The following is an 18,415-nucleotide window of genomic DNA, read 5'->3' as shown; positions in this document are numbered from 1 at the left end:
TTGGCATATTCAATACTTCATTTATGTGCTCATGGTGCTAAAGCCATTGATGTTCTTACAGGTTTAAAAACTGAGATGTGTATATACAAGATCTACCAGAAATATTCTATTTGATAATGTTATTTTAAATTTCAGCATGTAATTACATGTTCATATGAGACACATGATTGTCTCTCTTTATCATTGCATTTATGTACATGTACTCCTAAATTAACTGAAACAAAAGTGCCTCATATCATTATTAAGTGAGACATGATCATGTTAGCATGGTTACCACTAAAGTTCATTTCTATAATTCCAATAAGTTTCTATGAAGTCCAATAAGGAAGAAATGCTACATAAGCTTGTCGCAGTTTAGCGAGTTTTTGTTGAAAATTCAGTTTCAGGTCATACCGTAAGCGATTTCTCCCTTAATGGTAACCCAACCTAGATAGCCATCTTCAATCAATGATCAAATTGTCAAGACCATGATAGAGCTATATCCTTTTTTTTTTTTTTTTTTTTTTTTTTTCAGAACATCAGAGATTGTGGAAAAGCTTAGCTCAGCTCAACAAATTATTTTGACTATATTCAAAAACTAGGATCGGTTTATAAATATTCCGAATGGGAGATAAGTATGCAAAATTTGCCTGATCAAATCATCATATGCATATCTCTGCTTCCTCAAAACGAAAACAAACCTTTCTTGGATCAGATAATAACTGGTGATGAAAAGTGGATTACCCATGAAAATATTACTAGGAGAATAGCATACTATGAGCCCAGACAACCAGCCACCTCTAAACCAAGCTTGAGCCTGAATAAGAGCATGCTCTGTGTATGATAGAACAATTCATTATAAGCTTTTGAAACCTAACGAAAAGCTGAATTTGGAAAGATCTCTTCAGCAAATGGATGATTTAAAAAAAAAACAGTTAAAGAAAAGAGGGTGATGATGTTTAATAGAAAGCATAGCATACTGCACCATGGCAATGCCAGACCGTATGCTGCTTCAGCTACTCATCAGAAAATCGTTAACTGAGAAATCCAGCCATGTCCGACATACTTCTGAGAACTAGCACCCTTCAGTTATCACTTGTTCCTCTGCTTGCAAAATTTTTTGAAGGGGGGGATTTCAAAACTGAAGCAGATGTCAGCCAAGCACTACTTGAATTTGCCTCAAAGGAGAACACATTTTTCAAAAATAGTATTTAAAGTACTTACAAAGTACCATCGTGCTGGCAAGAGGTCATAAGTAACAAAATAAATTATTTTGTGTAATAAATGTTATTAAAGGTGTGAAAATGGGGTCAAAACATTTTTTGAAATATGTTTAAAGATAAACTACACCTATATTTTATTGTTATATTAACAAGCATTTATTTTTAAAAAAGAGAGCAGTTAACATGGTTTCTTTCTCTTGATCTCAGTAGCTCATTTGTCAAAACATATGTTGTAGTTTTATTTATCAATGATATTATAAAGTATACTTCAAATAAAACTGTAATAGTTTTTAATTCAATTATTTGTATGTGTACTTATTTATTTATTTATTTATTTTTATTTTTAGATACATCACCAGGAGGAGAAGATTCTGATTACTATACACCAGAAGATCCAAGTACAACAATTCTTGTTGATCAGGGTACGGATACTAGCTTGGATACACCTCAAGGTATGGAACCAAGCAGTGTTAATGATTCACTTGGTAAAGTTCGAGGTGAATATCCTGTTATTGGGAAGCATAAATCTAACAGAGAACGACATGCTGTTGTTGATGAATCAGTCATATCAGAAAGTGACTCCAACTGTACACACGATAAAAGCAAACGAAATTCAGATCCTATGTATAAATCAGAAAGTTCCTCTGATGCTTTAAAATCTAACTGTCATTCACTTGTAGTAAACTTAGAAAATCCCAGTTCTTTGCCTGGAACCCCAGCCAGTAATCATAGCAGTGGAGATAGTTTCAGCAGTACATCTAGCACTCGTTTATTGCTGCGACCCCAAAGTTATGAAACTTTACCTGAGTAAATTTATTCTATTACAAAAATAACATTTAATGTGGAAATATGGATCTCCTGTTTATAATGTTTGAAACAATCCATATCAGTCTTTAAATCGTGTGTCATGAATTGTGTTTATATATGAAAATACTTACTTAATCATAGAAATGAACTCGCAAAATTAAATTTACTTGAAAAATAAAACAAAGGATTTGTCCTTTTGTGGTTTTATATATTTTGCATTCTGTATATGATACGTAACATTTTATAGTTTTGAACTGGCTGTAAACTATATACTGTCAACTCCCAATTAACCGGGGGGTAGGATTGATTAGCTAGAGTTAGTCCAAAAAAAGTGAAGTTTGTTTATCGCAGAATAATGGGAAAGTTACAGTCACAAACAATCGGAATAAAGCAAAATTTCTGGGGAAATTACAAAAAAAGAGAAGAAAATGTTTAGGATAACAGCAATGATAGCATGTCTGTTGCAGTCTTTAGGAATTGTTTTTATTCACAAAACTACATGATTTAATCATAGAGATAATCTGGAATATGTAAACCTTGTTAAATCAATTGTTTAAAATCAGTTTCTAAATCATAAATATATATTATGTGTACTGCCGTAAATTTTGCTTCCCATTGAATACTAATACTACTGAAATATCAGAATCATGTAAACAAGAACTTTGTTCTTTATGTTTTAAAGTGTTGTTCTCTTAAGTGCTGATTTAATTTACAGTCAAATGGACTTATTCCGCAGATTAAATGGCTTGAAAATGCAGATGCAGGTAAATTGTTAAAAGTGTTTTTTTTTTATTATTATGTCTATTAATTATATATAATATGGGTTATTCCTTTGTGTTACATCTTAAACTGCTGTCAGACTAACTGTGATTTTGGATTAACCATGAACGTCATTCCTGGTATTACCTCGGATAATCGGGAGTCTATTGTACTATGCAAAAATTCTAAACTTAATGAGATACTGTAATATTAAACTATGCACTACTAATGTACTATATTTTAATTGTAAATTCAATACATTTTTATACTTTTTATTTTATATTGTTGTATTTGAAATCTGTAATATATTTACTGAAGTGATTTTTAGTGCTGTTAAAAATTTTGCTGCTCTTAAAAGTGTATGTTTTTAGAAAAAAGGTCAAAAAAAGAAAACTGATCACATTTTGTATGTGTGAAAAAAAATACTCATTAGCTTATTCAGTTTCAGCTTAAAATTGACTCAGATCAGAGAAAAGTTACTTGGAACTGAACTCTTAACCTTTAATATGCAAATTAAAAGATTTTGTAGAACCTTTAATATGCAAAATAAAAGATTTTGTAGGTGCATCCTTTCTTAAATTTTAAAGGAACAGCAGTACTTTTCGTTTTTCACTCCTCATACAGTATGCACTCGTTTATTGTACACTGTAAATTCTGTCAAAATAATATAGCTTTAGTTTTCTTCTTCTTTTTTTTTTTTTTTTTTTTTAATCTGCTCTACTTCATGTTCATTTCTTTGAATGTTACCTTAATGACATGTACTAGTAGAACTTTTAACCTTGTAATACTTACTCTGAAGTTCTATTTAAAAAGCACTAAATGGGCAGAAGGGGGAAAAAAATCTTTAATTAACGTTCTTATTCATGTTAGAGATTGTTTTTTTTTTTTTTTTTTTTTTTAATTCTGAGCTCTGTTTAATCATTTCTCTTTTATGTCCAAAAATTGTATTCTGTGCTTTAGTAAATAATAAAAACTCATGTAAATATATTTTATGAACAGTTAATTTATGCCTTATGTATTTCACTCTCTTAGAAATAGCTAAATGAAACTTCAGAATATTTGAAAATTGCAGATTATATATTTGTAATTAATCTTATACTCATGTCAGTTTGCATGTTAAATAACATCTAATTTAAATATAGTTTTCTAAAACTAGTTTCCTTAACTTCTGTAGTATGCAGTTCCTTGCATAATTTGAATTACTTCTTTTTTTTTTTTTTTTTTTTTTTTTTTTTTTTGCTAGATTTAAATTTTTCCCTTAATTCATATGTAAAGTCATGATAATGACTTCATAAACATTCTCTTATGCAAAGCATTGAAAATTCAAATGTTGCACTTAGTGTCTTTAAGGCAGGGCTCATTTAGGGGCCTCGTAACATCCTCAATTGCAAAAGGCCCTAACCTTCAGAGGGTCCTCTTCATAAATATTAATAAGCAAGCTGAATTTTGCTCTGGAACAGTACTCGAATTTTTTTTAAATCATGCATGTATTAAAAGCCGCCCACCCAGTTTAGTGATTAGTGTTGTTGATTGTTGTACCAATGGGCCCAGGTTCCAAATCCCAGAGAAGGCATGGATGTTTTTAAGTGTATAGTGTCTGTGTGGCATAGGGGCACTCAAATGTTTGGTGATCCAAAAGTCCTCCTGAGTGGTGGTTTGTAGGGGAAGTGGTGGGAGACCCTCAGACTGCCTCCCTGGGATTTCTGCCTCAAAATTGGGGCAGAAGCTTAGCACTTAGCTAGATTCAGCAATACCTCAATCACCTAGGGGATGCTGTCCTAGCTTCTACTTGTACCTGCATGTTTTAACATTCTATTTCAACAGTAGATTGATTGCAGTGTGATAGAATCTCAGAATAGAATTGGATATTGCTATATTTCTGTTATTACTAATATTGTTTGAAAATAATAATGCAGAGATCATAGTTCTTTGCTTTAGCAAAATGTGTAGGATTATACTATGGCACTGTCACTCTGTGTAATTCCTTTAGGCATAATGGCATGACAGCAGTGTCTCCAGACAAGACTTTTTTTTTCATTGCTGCTTCTGAATTGGGAGATCATTAAAAATCCACCAATTGCTGTACTAACATCAGAATCAAAAAAGCCTTTGGGTTTCTTCCTCTGATAATGCATTCTCTAGCACTGAAATCATGATTTATGTTTTGTTCCTGGAATTATTTATATGCACATTGTGAATGTCTGATAAAATTTGATTTCATAAATTGCAATATTGTCACAGTACTTTTATCAGTGCCTTTATGATATACAGTTTGATATGCTTGCAAGGAAACAAAAGGCCATTTTTCACTTTGGCATCTGTCACAGTAATCAGTAACCTTGCTATGAAGACATCATTCAGCGTACTGTGTGAGTTAATGCAATAAAAACATTAATTCATTAATTCTGGCAAAGCTCTCGACAGCCAGTCGGAATGAATCAATACTGTAACTGAGCCGGTGTTGTCCAGATCTACGAGATGTTCTATTTCATTCCTTTGTTACTGCCTTGCTGCCATATCTTTTCTTCCTTATTTCAGAAATGGGAAAATTTATTAAAGAATAGTCACACTTAGCACCAATTTATCTATATTTTCATGGAGCGAACTTAGTGAACTTGTCTGCAATTAAAGCATTGTTTTCTCGGGAAGTAAAATGAGTCCAGCTGGATTTTAATAAACATCTAAATTATTACATACCTATTGAACATGAATTTCTGTTCCTCGTAGTTTCTGCCTTCATAATACTTATGTTGATTGTGCTTGTATACGAGTCAAATTGTATATCCTTCATGAACAGAAAATATTTATGGGATTCTCAAAAGGAAGAGTGTGAGATGAATTTGTTGAAAATAACATAACAGCAGGAAGGTGCCTCAACAAAATGCAAGTTTGAGAGTGTCGTTTTGAGTAGACAGTGTGATTAATAAATAATAATAAAGTGAACTACTGTTGGGAAATAAAGTGAAGTAAGAAGAAATGAATTTTAAAAAAATAAAATATGAAATTTTCAGATTTTAAATTACATCCATGTGGTTTTTAACATTTTATGTGCTACCTTTATTTATTTAATGTCATGTTCTTTGCACTTAAACTATAAAATTGAGTTCAATAACAATATCAAAAATAATTTTAAATTGAGCATATCTGTAGAATTTCCAATACACAGTCTCACACGCTGGAGATAAAAATGTTTTTTCTGTACAACGTTGCCATTGCTCGCTTTGAAATCCTTGAGTTTGTTAATCAAAAATTTGTTAAAGTTTTACAAATATGAAGTCAATAATAAAACAAATTTCAAATTTGGTCTTCCAGATGCCCTTATTTGCAAGAGGATTATGTTATTCAAAATTTGATGGTTCTAGGTACTACTGTTTTATGACAATGTGAGAAACATACATTTATGCAGATTCTTCATTATTTAATTTTTCAGACATAATACAGGGCAATAATATTTGGTGGCAACAATTTGGAAAGGGAAACGGACATTCAGAGTGATTCGACGCAAAATCGCAAAATCAAAACAGTTGTCCCTCAGGGACAATGCCCCTTTGGACTAATAAGGAATAGAAGACAGCGGTGTAGAGCTTGTAAGTACAGCACAAGTTATTGGAGAAAAATATTTAAGTAAAAATGAAAACATAGAAAAAAAAAGAGTTGAAATAGCAAAGAAGCTTAAAATTTAGTGTATTTCCACAAAAATGATGGTTTGGCTTGTTTCCAATTCCAAGTAGCAGAAGAAAAATTGGAGAAGCTTAATTCTCTTCATGTATAAAGCTGTGCTCCAGGTCTGTGAAACTCATTAAATCACAAAAATATAATGCACTTTGCAGTCCTAATGGTGCAGAGAGAAACATCAGATTATGTCAGTGGTTGCTATTTCTGCATGGTGCCTCCTCTATGACAGAGAAAGGGTGTATTGAAGAAAAATGTCTGTTATAATGTGTCCCAAATAATCTATCGGTCGCATAATTACTCCCTTTAGGTAGCCACAAAGCAAATCTGGCAACAAGTGTAATGAAATAATTTTCTTGATGCAGGTGGTATCACTGTTTATGCTTAAAATTTAATTTGGTTTTTAAAGAATAAGTTTATAATAAAAGTATAATGAGAAAGTATATTAGTAATCTGTCCATTTTTAACACTGTGGTGACATGCAGATGTGATGTTTAGAGATAACCGTCAATCAGTTTGTTAACATTGGCTTGAGATTTTATAAATATGGAAAATACTATTAAAAGTAGGAACTCCTGTTAGACCAACATTCATGAACCATAACAATTCATTAATAGCATCTTAAACTGAAACAGATTTAAAACATGAGGAAACTGAAATTAAATAATCTTCTTTAGAGCAAATTACTACAGATTGAATTGGATAATAAAATTCATACTGCTTGAATAGACATGAAATCTGAAGTTTTTTATGTTGAATACAAGAAAGTTGAAGAATATCAAGAAAAATTAGATATAGCTTTCATTCGTACTAAAGCACATCTTGATAAACTTTCAAATTTTTATGAACCATTGTTGATGAGTGCAAGAGAAAAAGTAAAATTAAAACTGCCTGAGAAAGAATTGGTTAAATGTAGCTTGGAAGTGAAAAAACTTACATTTTGGAGACACAATTGGCAGTAGAGCCCGAGAAATTGTAGATAGCTAGATAGCTGAAAACTATGAAAAAGCCATTGATAGCCTAAAAACAAGATTTTGCCATGAAGAACTACTTGTTGAGTATATGTTTGTGAACTCCTAACATTCGTAGTAAAAAATGCTATGAACGTGGAAATGAACATCGTAGAGCTGTATGATAGACTGGCATCATATCTGAGGTCTTTAGAGTTGATTGGCATAAGTACTAACAAGTATGATGCCTGGTAGAATCATGCTTGTCCAAAAATTTGTTACATAATCTAGTTATTAATAAAGAAGGAAAATACTCTTATGGGGATAAACTATCTCAGTTATTGTTGTATCTTCACATGGAAATTGTTGGTAAAGAACAGATTTCTTTATCCAAAGCTGGTCTTCAATCAAATCAAATTTTGAGTAAAAATCAGAAGTATGTAAAAGGCAAAATTTCTGTCTTGACGGCTAATGATCAAGTTTGGGGTACTAAACCTATGAAACCTGCCTGTGTATTTTGTGGCAAAACACATTATTCTCAAGGCTGTTTCTCACCTTGATGAAAATGACTGTTTCTCACCTTGATAAAAATTCTTTGAGCAACAATTTGTCTAACCAAAGCCAAACAGAAATTCTACAAACTCTGCTTGTGTCCATTGAAGCAAATGGGAAGAGAACTAGCTTTTTTTTTTACTTGGGATCACAGAGGACATATTCTTACATCTACCGTGAACCAAATGGGGTGACTGCTCAATAAAATGAAAATTTAGCACATGCTGTGTGTGGGGGGGGGGGTTAGCTCTAGAAAACAACATAAATGCTACAAAGTAACAGTGAGTAATTTAAAGAATTACTCTTGTGAAATCCAAGTTCTGAACCAGCAAGTTATTTGTGGACACATTCCTAGTGTTTAAGAAGGACCCTGGATGGTTGAATTACGGGATAAAGGCATCACTTCTACTGATTTAGGAAAACACGATGCATAAAACTTTTAATTGGAGTTGACTATGATGAAAACCTTAACACTGGGAATGTTTTCCACTTATGTTTGGTCTTGCTGCAGTACAGACACTATTTGGCTGGATTGGTATGGGCGAGATAAACAACTTTATTTCATCTCAAGGTACTTCATCTTTGATAACCAGTATGCTAATCCACAGCACTAATTTAGAGAAATTATGGAAAGTAGATGCTTTATGAATAACTGATACAGTGAAAGCAAGTCTAGTGTAGAACTGGAAATTTTTGTATTGGATCACTTTATAGGACTTTGAGAAAAAATGATGATGGTAAATATGAAATCAGTTTGTCATGGTTTGATGATCGGGATAATTTACCATTTGATAGAGACTACTGAAAAGAGATTGCTCCCAACCACAAAGAAACTTAAATTTAAAGAAAACTTTGAAGCCTTTAATGCAGTAATCCAAGATTGGTTACAATCAGGAGTGCTTAAAGAAGTGCCAAATAATGAAGCAGAGGGGAAGATACATACCTTCTACATCGACCAGTTTCCAAAACAAATTCCTTGATATTGGTTAGACCAGCATTTGCTGAATCTTGTAAAAAGAAAACATTTTCCTCCCTAAGTGGTTGCTTAGCAAAAGGACCAAATCTTCTTGAGTTGCTTCCACCAATGTTGCTGAAATTTAGAGGGAAGAGAATAGGCATTATTTCAGATATAAGGAAAGCATTCTTACAAATTTCCTTGGATCGAGATGACAGAGATATTTTCTAAGGTTTTTCTAGTGAAACGATGCTGAACAGCTTATGGGGAGATGGTTCGACCCATTCAGAAATTTTCTCCCTTCAAATATGTTTAAAACTTGTATTTATTTATACAGATGTATGCTTTTAAATGGTAACCATATAGTATTTAACACAAATGAGTAATACAATATAAAGTTCAAGAACCGGACCACCTGAGCACAAGTCGAAAAATAAGTAAAATAATCAAAAGATCAAAACCTTTATAAAAAATCTCTTAATAGAGAATATAGTATTTAACAAAAAGAAGCGTGTGCACTGCGAATAACGCAAGTTCTGCATGCCAAACTCCTGCTGGCCAGGGAGTTGCATTATATCCAATAACAATGTATTGATATTAATTAGGATCATACTTTTAGCTTTTGAGTTATTGTGGAGGGGGGCAGGGTGAGTGCTATACATTTTGTCACCTTGCCCCAATGCTTCACCTAAATTCTAAAACTTTTGCTGTCCTTGATTTTTGCTGCTCGAAGCTGCTGTAAATTCGAAAATTTTTGGCATTCCCAAAGTTCTGGTGGTTGGTGTGCCTGCACCAGCTCTGGTACTGGCCCTGCCATTCTGCTATAGTAGTGGTCTTTAATCATGAAAAAAATAAAAGTAAATTATTCTAAATTGACTAAACGAGCCTGCAGCATCTATGGCTATACACTGACTACCATTAATAGCTATACTCAAGCTACCATTATTGTGTCACTAGTGATGAGAGTGGAAGTAACGTGTCCTCAGTTCATTGACAGGAACTTGTGCTTCTGAACAACTGCAACGTGGTAAAAGTATAGTTTAGGGTACCCCTTGGTGAAACTTGGCGATTTTTGGCGGTACGTGGATCCCGATTTTGTGCAATTCTTTGACTCGTTATTTTGACTTGCGAAGAGGCGATTTTTGCGCCAAAAATCGCCGCTACACAAAGCCAAACAATTGCATAAACTCGGTATCCATGTACACATCGACTTATTTTCACTTAAAAAAAAAACCCCGAATTGCACAAAAGTGGCATTGCGCACTCCTTTGACTTTATCCATGTACACGTCGACCTATTTTCACTTAAAAAAAATCCCAGAATTGCACAAACTTGCATTGTGCACTCCCTTTACTTTGCCCATGTATACATCGATATATTTTCACTTAAAAAGTCAAAGGAGCACCAAATTCTACAATATAGGCAAACAAAAAATACATAATGTCAATGAAATACATGTTAAACCAAACAATAAAATAATGTAAAAAAGGAAAAACATGTTATGCATTTAAGCACTACCAAAAGCAAATATGCACCTACCATGATTTTCGAGTTCGCTTCGTACACCCAGAGTCACGTAAAAATCAAAATATCAATCATACTCAAATGACTTTTTTGAAAACAGGTACTCTTTCTGATCGAACGCTTCGCATAGTGACCATCTGAACCTTTCTTCCTACAATCCCATTCAAATCCATCTAAACAGTTTTAACACACAACACAAAAACGCTTACAAAACATCCCGTGATTCAAAATTTCCCAGAATCATGCACCCAATTACGTCACAATAGGGTTTCCATAAAATTCAACTACTCAAGCTACCATAAATGAAACAACAATTTGGCGATAAATCCAACAACTTCGCCATAATACAAGGGGTATCTTAAAGTCTACTCTACCCCTGCAACGCTCATAGCAGTTGTGCCCGAGGAAACACAATCAGTAAAACTGTGCATGTTCCCCTTTTTTTCAGTCATTAGTTATTTTCTAGTGGACTCCAAATGTTCAAGCTGAATTTGTTATACGCTAATCTGCTTACAGGCATGTCTTGTATTATTTATAATTTATTAATTTTATACTTATTAATTACAGAAGGCTATTTTCAAAGTAAATTTTATTTAATTTTTCTCTATTTGCTGCCATAATGGTGCATTGGTAATCTAGTAATTCTTTTAGCTTGTTAATGAGAGCAATTAAAATTTACCAGTTTTCAAAGTTAGTTCCAGTTGCTATCACATCACTGGAGCTGGGATGACAAAGGACGAGAGTTTCAGTTAAAAGTGCAACAGCTGAAAATGTGATTGGTACTGCAGGTAACCTGTTTGGTGGCATAATGGGGTCGAAGACGCATCTCATGTTGCAATCAGGCCCACCAGCAGCCGAGCGGTAAAGTCGCTGAACACTGGTAGTTCGGTCCGAGGTTCGAATCCCACGAACGGGCTGGCTGCATGGGCGTTTTCGTGGTTTTTCCCATGTGTAACGTGTATACGAGCCAGTTTCCCTTAGAAAGTCCTCCACGAAGGCATCCCTCCTCTTAGGCAGATAGCCCTCGAGGCTTTGCCATAGTTACACACACACACAGACATAATAATAAAACATGTTGCAATCAAGCTCTTGAAGCAGCTTCAAGTAGAACACTGCTTGAATGCAAACTGTCATTTATGTGCGTGTTCATTCGACAGCTGATTCGACATATGAATTAGAATACTCGTGCTTGTTGCGAATAGTGAACATTTCAACCTGCTTACCATAATTAGTGTACTTTTCAAATTTTGTAATTTGGCTGTTATTTATTCTTCAAGTCTGTGATAATTATTTTTTCTTGTTATAAAAGTGTTTTGTAATTCTGTGTAACTGAAAATCGTAATATTTATATAATTTTAGTAAACCCATCACAGATGGATTTCTGGTTAAAAATTAGACGAATGAAAATGACAATACAGCCACAAAATTAAATGGCAAAAGTGTTTCTAATTAACTTCTGAAACCGAAGAAAATTTACCTGATACAAAGACATGTAAATTATCGGAAGACAATATGAAAAAGTGGCAATATGTGATGGAAACTATTTGGGTTTACTTGGACAGGAAATAAAGATGAACTGAGTGGATTATTTGTTGAATTTGAAAAGTTCTTAGTAACAGTAGTTTAGATCCAGTCAAACTGAAAAGACATTTGGAATTGAATCATCCATATCTATGGAATAAAACTGTTTAATGCTTTCAATGTAAACATAACAATCTAATAAGCAAAGAGAACAAGTTTTCTAAATACATGTTTTCTGATAACGAACGATCTCTTGAGGCTTCTTTTTGAATCAGTTATTGAATCTCTAAGAATCGCATTACTGAAAAATTAATAAAACCTTGGCTCATAGATGTAATTTCTTGCAAACTTGGAGATAATTTCTTGAAAGATGTTAATAGCATACCACTTTCTAATATTACAGTGGTAAGGCAATTAAAAGAAATGGCACAGTACTGTGAACATAAAGTTTTATATTGGTTAAAATCTTTGCATCGTTTTATTTTGCAATTAGATGAATCTACAGATATTTAGCTATTTCGATTGTATTGATCATTATGTTTTTAATTCTTCAATCCAAAAAGGTATGCTTTTCGTTAACCATTTGCAGGCAGAACTCCTGAAAAAGAATTTTTTTAACTTATTAATTCATACATGCAAGAACATGAACTAAGCAGAAATTTATATTCAAGTATTTTCACTGATGGTTCAAAATCTTTATTAGGCTGAGAAAAAGTAGCTTATTATGAATTATTGCAACAACTCTATATATTGAACATTCTCATTGTTGTCTTCATTGTCATCAGTTAGTCGCAAAAAGAATCTCTCAAAAGCATTGAAGAAGATTTTGGAAGAGGCGTTGCAGATAATTTTATATATAAAGGGGAAAAAGCAATCAAATTCAAGATTATTTATATTAGAAAGCTTATTTATTATGTATATTATTTATTATTATTTATATCAGATTATTTATTATCAGAAAACATGCAAAAAACTAGTATCCAGCATGCATAAAACCTTGTTGTTACATGCAGAAGTGCAGTGGTTATTGTGTGGTAAAAATCTAAAATCCATTTTTCGAATTAAAAGATGAATCTATAATTTTTTTAAATGATCGGGCATATTTGGCAGATATATTTACAAAAGAGCTTTAAAGTTAATATTATTAAGTTGAAGATTAAAATCAAGGCTTTAATTTTAAAATTAGATTTTTGGTAATCTTATGTTCAATGCTTTAAAAAGCCAAGTTATTTTCTAATCAAAAATAAAATGAATTTGACTAAAGATGTTAAAAGATATAATTTAGGAGTATATTTTACAATTAAAAGCAACTATCAGGGATTATTTTCCTCAACAAGAAGAAATCTGTGACTGAATTAAATATCCATTTCAAAATTTCAGTAAAAATCAGAATTTATTACTTACAGAAAAGAAACAACTGGTTGAACTAGCAACAGATTGTATGTTAAAATGCAGATGCAAATAAGATCATCTTGATTTTTGGTTAAAAGTTTACGTGGAATATCCTTGGATTTCTGCAAAAGCTATATAAAAGCCTTAATGGCCTTCATGGGGCATATATATTTTTACACAACATATTTGTGTAAAAAGTTGTTTTCAGTATACGTCAGGATAAAAACAAAATACAAGGTGGCCCAGAAGTCACTTTACATTTTGAAAATTAAATAACTTTTTCTTAAATGACTCTATTTAATTAATTCTTTTTTATTTTTTGCTTATTCACATGTCCATTCAAATAGAAATGAGCTTCATCTCCCATGATCAACTTGTGAATAAACTCATTGTCATTTCTTGCAGTTCTCTGAAACCTGACAGCATAATTTACTCGTTTCTGAAAGTCTGCTGGTTTTAAAGATTGCACTAATTGAACCTTGAAAACGCGTCACTAAGTTCCTTATTGCAGGCCTACTAGGGGGATGTCGAACATTAAAATGGCACATATATTGCATTGCAACAATTGACCGTCCATTTTCAAAGTAAAATTCAATTATCTTCACTTGTTGTTCTGTTGTAAACTTATCCATGCCAAAACTTTCCAGGGATTATATTTTTTAATTCTGAAAAGAGAAAAAGAAATATATTAATAGAAAAAAAGTTATTTAATTTTCAAAATGTAAAGTGACTTCTGGGCCACCCTATACAGAAATAAATTTATTGTTGAACATGAAATACATCTACAAATAACGACAATAGAAACTGAATAATTTGTGCAAAACAAAGCAAGCTCATCCCAGCCATTAAAAGTGAAAATTTTATTTTACATTCTTTTATAATATAATAAAAGAATATTAAAACATTTTTATTCATATGTACAGCCTAGATTGTGAATATTCTGTTGTTTATGAGCACGGGTTCCACAAGAAATTCTCCGAAAGTGTCCGACGCAAAATGCCAAAACGAAAGTAGTCCTTCGGGACTCAAATCCCTTTGGACTAATAAATGTAAGCTTTTGAAAATAAAGACTAAAATAAGTGAGTATGCAAATTTAGCTAATAAAGGCTATTTAAATACAAGTCTTCATAACGGATCCAAAAACCTGCACCGCTGAGAGGGTTAATGTCAAATCTCTCTTAAAAATGTAAATATCATTTGCTGACATAAAACCATTTAGCTTAAGATTCTTCACTTAGCTTTAAGTTGTTATATAAAGACTGATTTATTGTGAATCATATTAGAATTATTGGCCTTCTGTATAGCAGTCCTATACCTAATAAAAACTGTGATTCCTATTGAGATGAATTGGTATATCATAGAAGTTGTGCAAGATTTTTGACTTGCTGGTGTATCTGCAGCAACAGCTTCCAGAATTTCCTTCTTTTTTTTTATGAGCGTTCTTATGCTCATTTGATTTGCTTTGAAACTGAGAACAGTTGCAACTATAAGTCTCAATTACTAATTTAACATAATTAACTACACTTTCTGTTAGAAAGTCATAACTGTATTTTCTATCTTGGAAACACTTACATCATCACTAAGAAGCATTATGCATGAATTCCTTAATATTGTTCAAAGATTAACACAATATACTGTAAGGAGGAATTATTTAGATGCAGATGCTAAAAGTCACATTGGATGCTGGCTTTGTAATGACTAATTTAATTCTGCTTCTTTGCATTTGTTTATTTATCTTATACAAATAGTACCCACAGGTAATTATATGTAATCTTATACATGAAAACAAAATATGATTTCATTCTTATATTATAGATATTATTTAATACTGCAGTTTCCTAACAATCAATTAATTGCACCATTTGTAATCCTTAAATATGTATGAGTGAATGCTTTGAGAGCTCCAACTGTTCCTCGTAAATCTGTTTATATTTTATGTTATAAATGATAGTGTTATAAAGTAGTCAAACTGGTACATGTAGTCTGCATATTTTTTACTTAAAAATTTCTTTCCTGGTGTATTCCGTGGAAAAAACTCACATACAGAGGAAACTGGATATCTCAAGGGTCTGCTGTAATTGTAATGACTTCGCTAACATACATGACCTTAGTCATTAAATTTATTTTTTATCTTATTTCTTATTTACAATGGAGGATCTTAGTGGTTTATCAGGTTTATTAGGAGTCTTGCTATTTGTTTGGTATTTCCTAATCAAGAATATAGTATTCATGTTATCAGTGTTTTTTTGTATACATTGCAAGTAAAACAAGTCATAAATCATAATATAATGTAATCATATGCAAATAAATGATTCGCTTATAGTTTATGATTTAGCAGTTTTGTTATTCTGAAATCTTCACTTTGTGATTAATTTATACACATTAGAACATTGGGGTTTACACATGACACCAATGTGGAAATTTTAATCTAAAATTTAATTATTCTATGAAAAAATTATTGATGTTTTTCCCTGTCATTTTTCAGTATGCATGATCTTAACATTTTTAGTTTCATGGTAGCAGGTTAGTTTTTAATTTCTTAGGAACAAGACACTTCTCATATTATTTATACATTATAAATTAATCTTCCTCCTCTTATTAGATGTCGACTTGCTAAAACTATGCTTCTTAATGTTGATTTCAGTGCATAATGCTGTCACAGAAATTTACTGTATATAATGAAATATGAATTATAACCATAAACTGAGGAGTTATATGTTAAAGTTTTAATTTCATAATTTATAAAATTAAAACTCAGTATGTCTTAAAAACTAAACACTTGTCTTACCTTCTAAACTGCCAAAAAAAAATCCTTTGCTTGTCAACACCACAACACAGTCTAAAACTACTAAACATTTATTTGAACTTCGTCTACAAAACTAAAACAGTGTAACAAAATTTGCTTTCACTATGTACAGTGGTTAGACAGTAGAAAATTATTTGATCTCTTTACTAGTCAAAGTTTAAATTTTAGCAAAATGGCTGTGTTATTCCAAGACTATCATATAATTTTCATTAAGAGAAAAACTCAGCAGTGGTAGCAACTGCACCAACAGACAATCACAGAATTTATTCACTACAGTTGTCTGATGTTGCCAAATTTCTCTTAAATTTAAGTTCTCTCGTTGCTTAAAACTTACCTTATTTACACATTCTGGCTGAGTAAATGAAACTATAGAAGTCCAGGAGAAATTTTCATGTAAATAACATATTAATTAAAATAAACAGAATAAAACTTACTAATTAGTTAAAATATTTAATGTGTGTGTAAAGAATGTACTAGAAGTACGTTAAGTGTAAATAATGGGTTTACTATATTATTTAATGAAATCTGTTGATATGAACATAGTAGGAGTTTTACACAGTTCTGGAAACTTTCTGTTTGTGACTAAATGTAATCACATTTAACCAATGTTATAATCACTTCAGTCGCTCAAAATTTTTGTTATTTCTTATTTTTTTATGTGTAATCAAAATGCAAGAAAATCCACACCAGTATTTAAACCGTATTTATGGTGTCTTTTAAATCAATGTGAAAAAGTACTGCTGTATTTTAAAGAACATAAAATTGAAGTAATTTTTTTTTTCACATCCAATATTGATAGTAGATTTGTATAGGAAAGTTCTGTTTTGATTTTTGGAAGAGTGGTATTCAGTTGCTGATTCAAAAAGGCTGCTGAAATATGTATAATAATGCAAGTGGGCTGAAAATTTACTTTGTGAACTTCATGTTCATAAAGTAAGTGTACTATATTTTTCTTTTTATTCAGTGTTTTTTGTGCTTTTCCAATTGTTTGGCATTACTTCTTTTACATTTTACTAGGAATACTGATGCTAGTGATTCAACAAATGTGACTATTGCAATAGTATAATGTTCAGTTTTTATTTTGTTTACTATTTTTATTTATATATATATATATATATTTATTTCCTTTCTGTTTAAATACGTAGTTTTCTATGTAAATGTTCTGTACAAGTCTGCGAATGGAAGAGCCTGTAAATATGCATTTTGTGATTTAAATAATTAGAAAAACCAAACTCTGAAAGAATACTTAGCAAATATCGTAGTTTTTTTATTAGAAAGTATTATTTGGTATGATCATATTTTAATAAGTAATATACATTTATTATGCAATTTTGTGTATTTAAGTATGTAATACTTAGATAAATAAAACTATTTTTACACATTAAGTTTTGTAATTCTTATACATTTTAATGTAATGTCCCCCCACACACACACACAATCTTTGAATGATGCAGGCCTCACTAATGGCTGAGCGATTAAAGACTTGTTGTAAAAATAGGTAGTTTGTCCAGGGTTCAAACCCATGTGAATGGGCTGGGTGCACGGTTCCTTTTTGTGGGTTTATCCATGTGTAACATGAATACGAGCCATTTTCCATGGAAAGTACTGCAGAAAGTCATCCCTCCCTTAAGGCAAACGGCCCATTTGAACTTTCCCATATTCAAATAACCAAACCTTGAATGATGCAGATGAATTTTATGTATGTAGAGTATTGAGATTTCCTTTGACATATTTAATTAATTTCTGTAGCTACTAAATTCATGTAAATAAAATTAAGTATATTTCTTAGAGAGAAAGTAAATTTGAGCTTTAGAAGATTTCTTTAGTTTTGTAAACCAAAAGCAATACCATAATACAAGATGTCAACAGCTAACTTGTAAGACATAAATAACCATATGTACCACTTGTTTTCTTTCTTCCATCATCCTATGTGGCTTCTAAAGTATGCATAGTACTTACACTTATTGTTAAGGGATGTTTCGAACTACAATTATTAGAATTGTTATGAAACAAATAATGAAGTTCCACTTAGCATGTGGTACGTTAGTATAAATATATGTTTAGCATTTCTAGTTTTTAATTTTCTTTGAGAAATAGAAACATTTAGCAGAAATTTCAGTTTGTTATAGAATTTATATTCGATTAAACTATTATACTCTGCTCACTGTTGTCCAGGCTGCTGTGCTACTTAAAATGCATATCAGCGTAAATTTTACTATATTGTTTCTTCTATTGCATTGTTAATAAAGTATTTCAAAACTACTCTACTTTATAT

General features: G+C 31.6%; 1 protein-coding gene across 3 annotated transcripts in view; it reads left to right on the top strand.

Moving 5' to 3' along the window:
* Positions 1–17,525, top strand: part of Mrgn1 (Mahogunin ring finger 1) — a 72,109-nt gene extending 54,584 nt beyond the window's left edge. Inside the window, exons 13-15 of one of the 3 annotated variants that reach the window (XM_085809343.1) lie at positions 1,550–1,654; positions 2,725–2,773; positions 11,781–17,525. In XM_085809343.1, coding sequence (XP_085665469.1) covers positions 1,550–1,654; positions 2,725–2,750 — 131 coding nt within the window. In that variant the 3' untranslated portion in view covers positions 2,751–2,773; positions 11,781–17,525. Of the gene's footprint in view, positions 1–1,549 lie in introns of all 3 variants that reach the window. The other 2 variants (XM_085809342.1, XM_085809341.1) reach the window with 2 other exon arrangements.
* The last annotated feature ends 890 nt before the right edge of the window (positions 17,526–18,415 follow it).

The sequence above is a fragment of the Stegodyphus dumicola genome, chromosome X2 (genome assembly GCF_044657685.1).
Source record: "Stegodyphus dumicola isolate Sdum_Otavi_A_Nest chromosome X2, ASM4465768v1".
Classification (NCBI taxonomy): Eukaryota; Metazoa; Arthropoda; class Arachnida; order Araneae; family Eresidae; genus Stegodyphus; species Stegodyphus dumicola.
The sequence above is the reverse complement of the archived record's forward strand: the minus strand, read 5'-3'. Positions and strand labels throughout refer to the sequence as shown.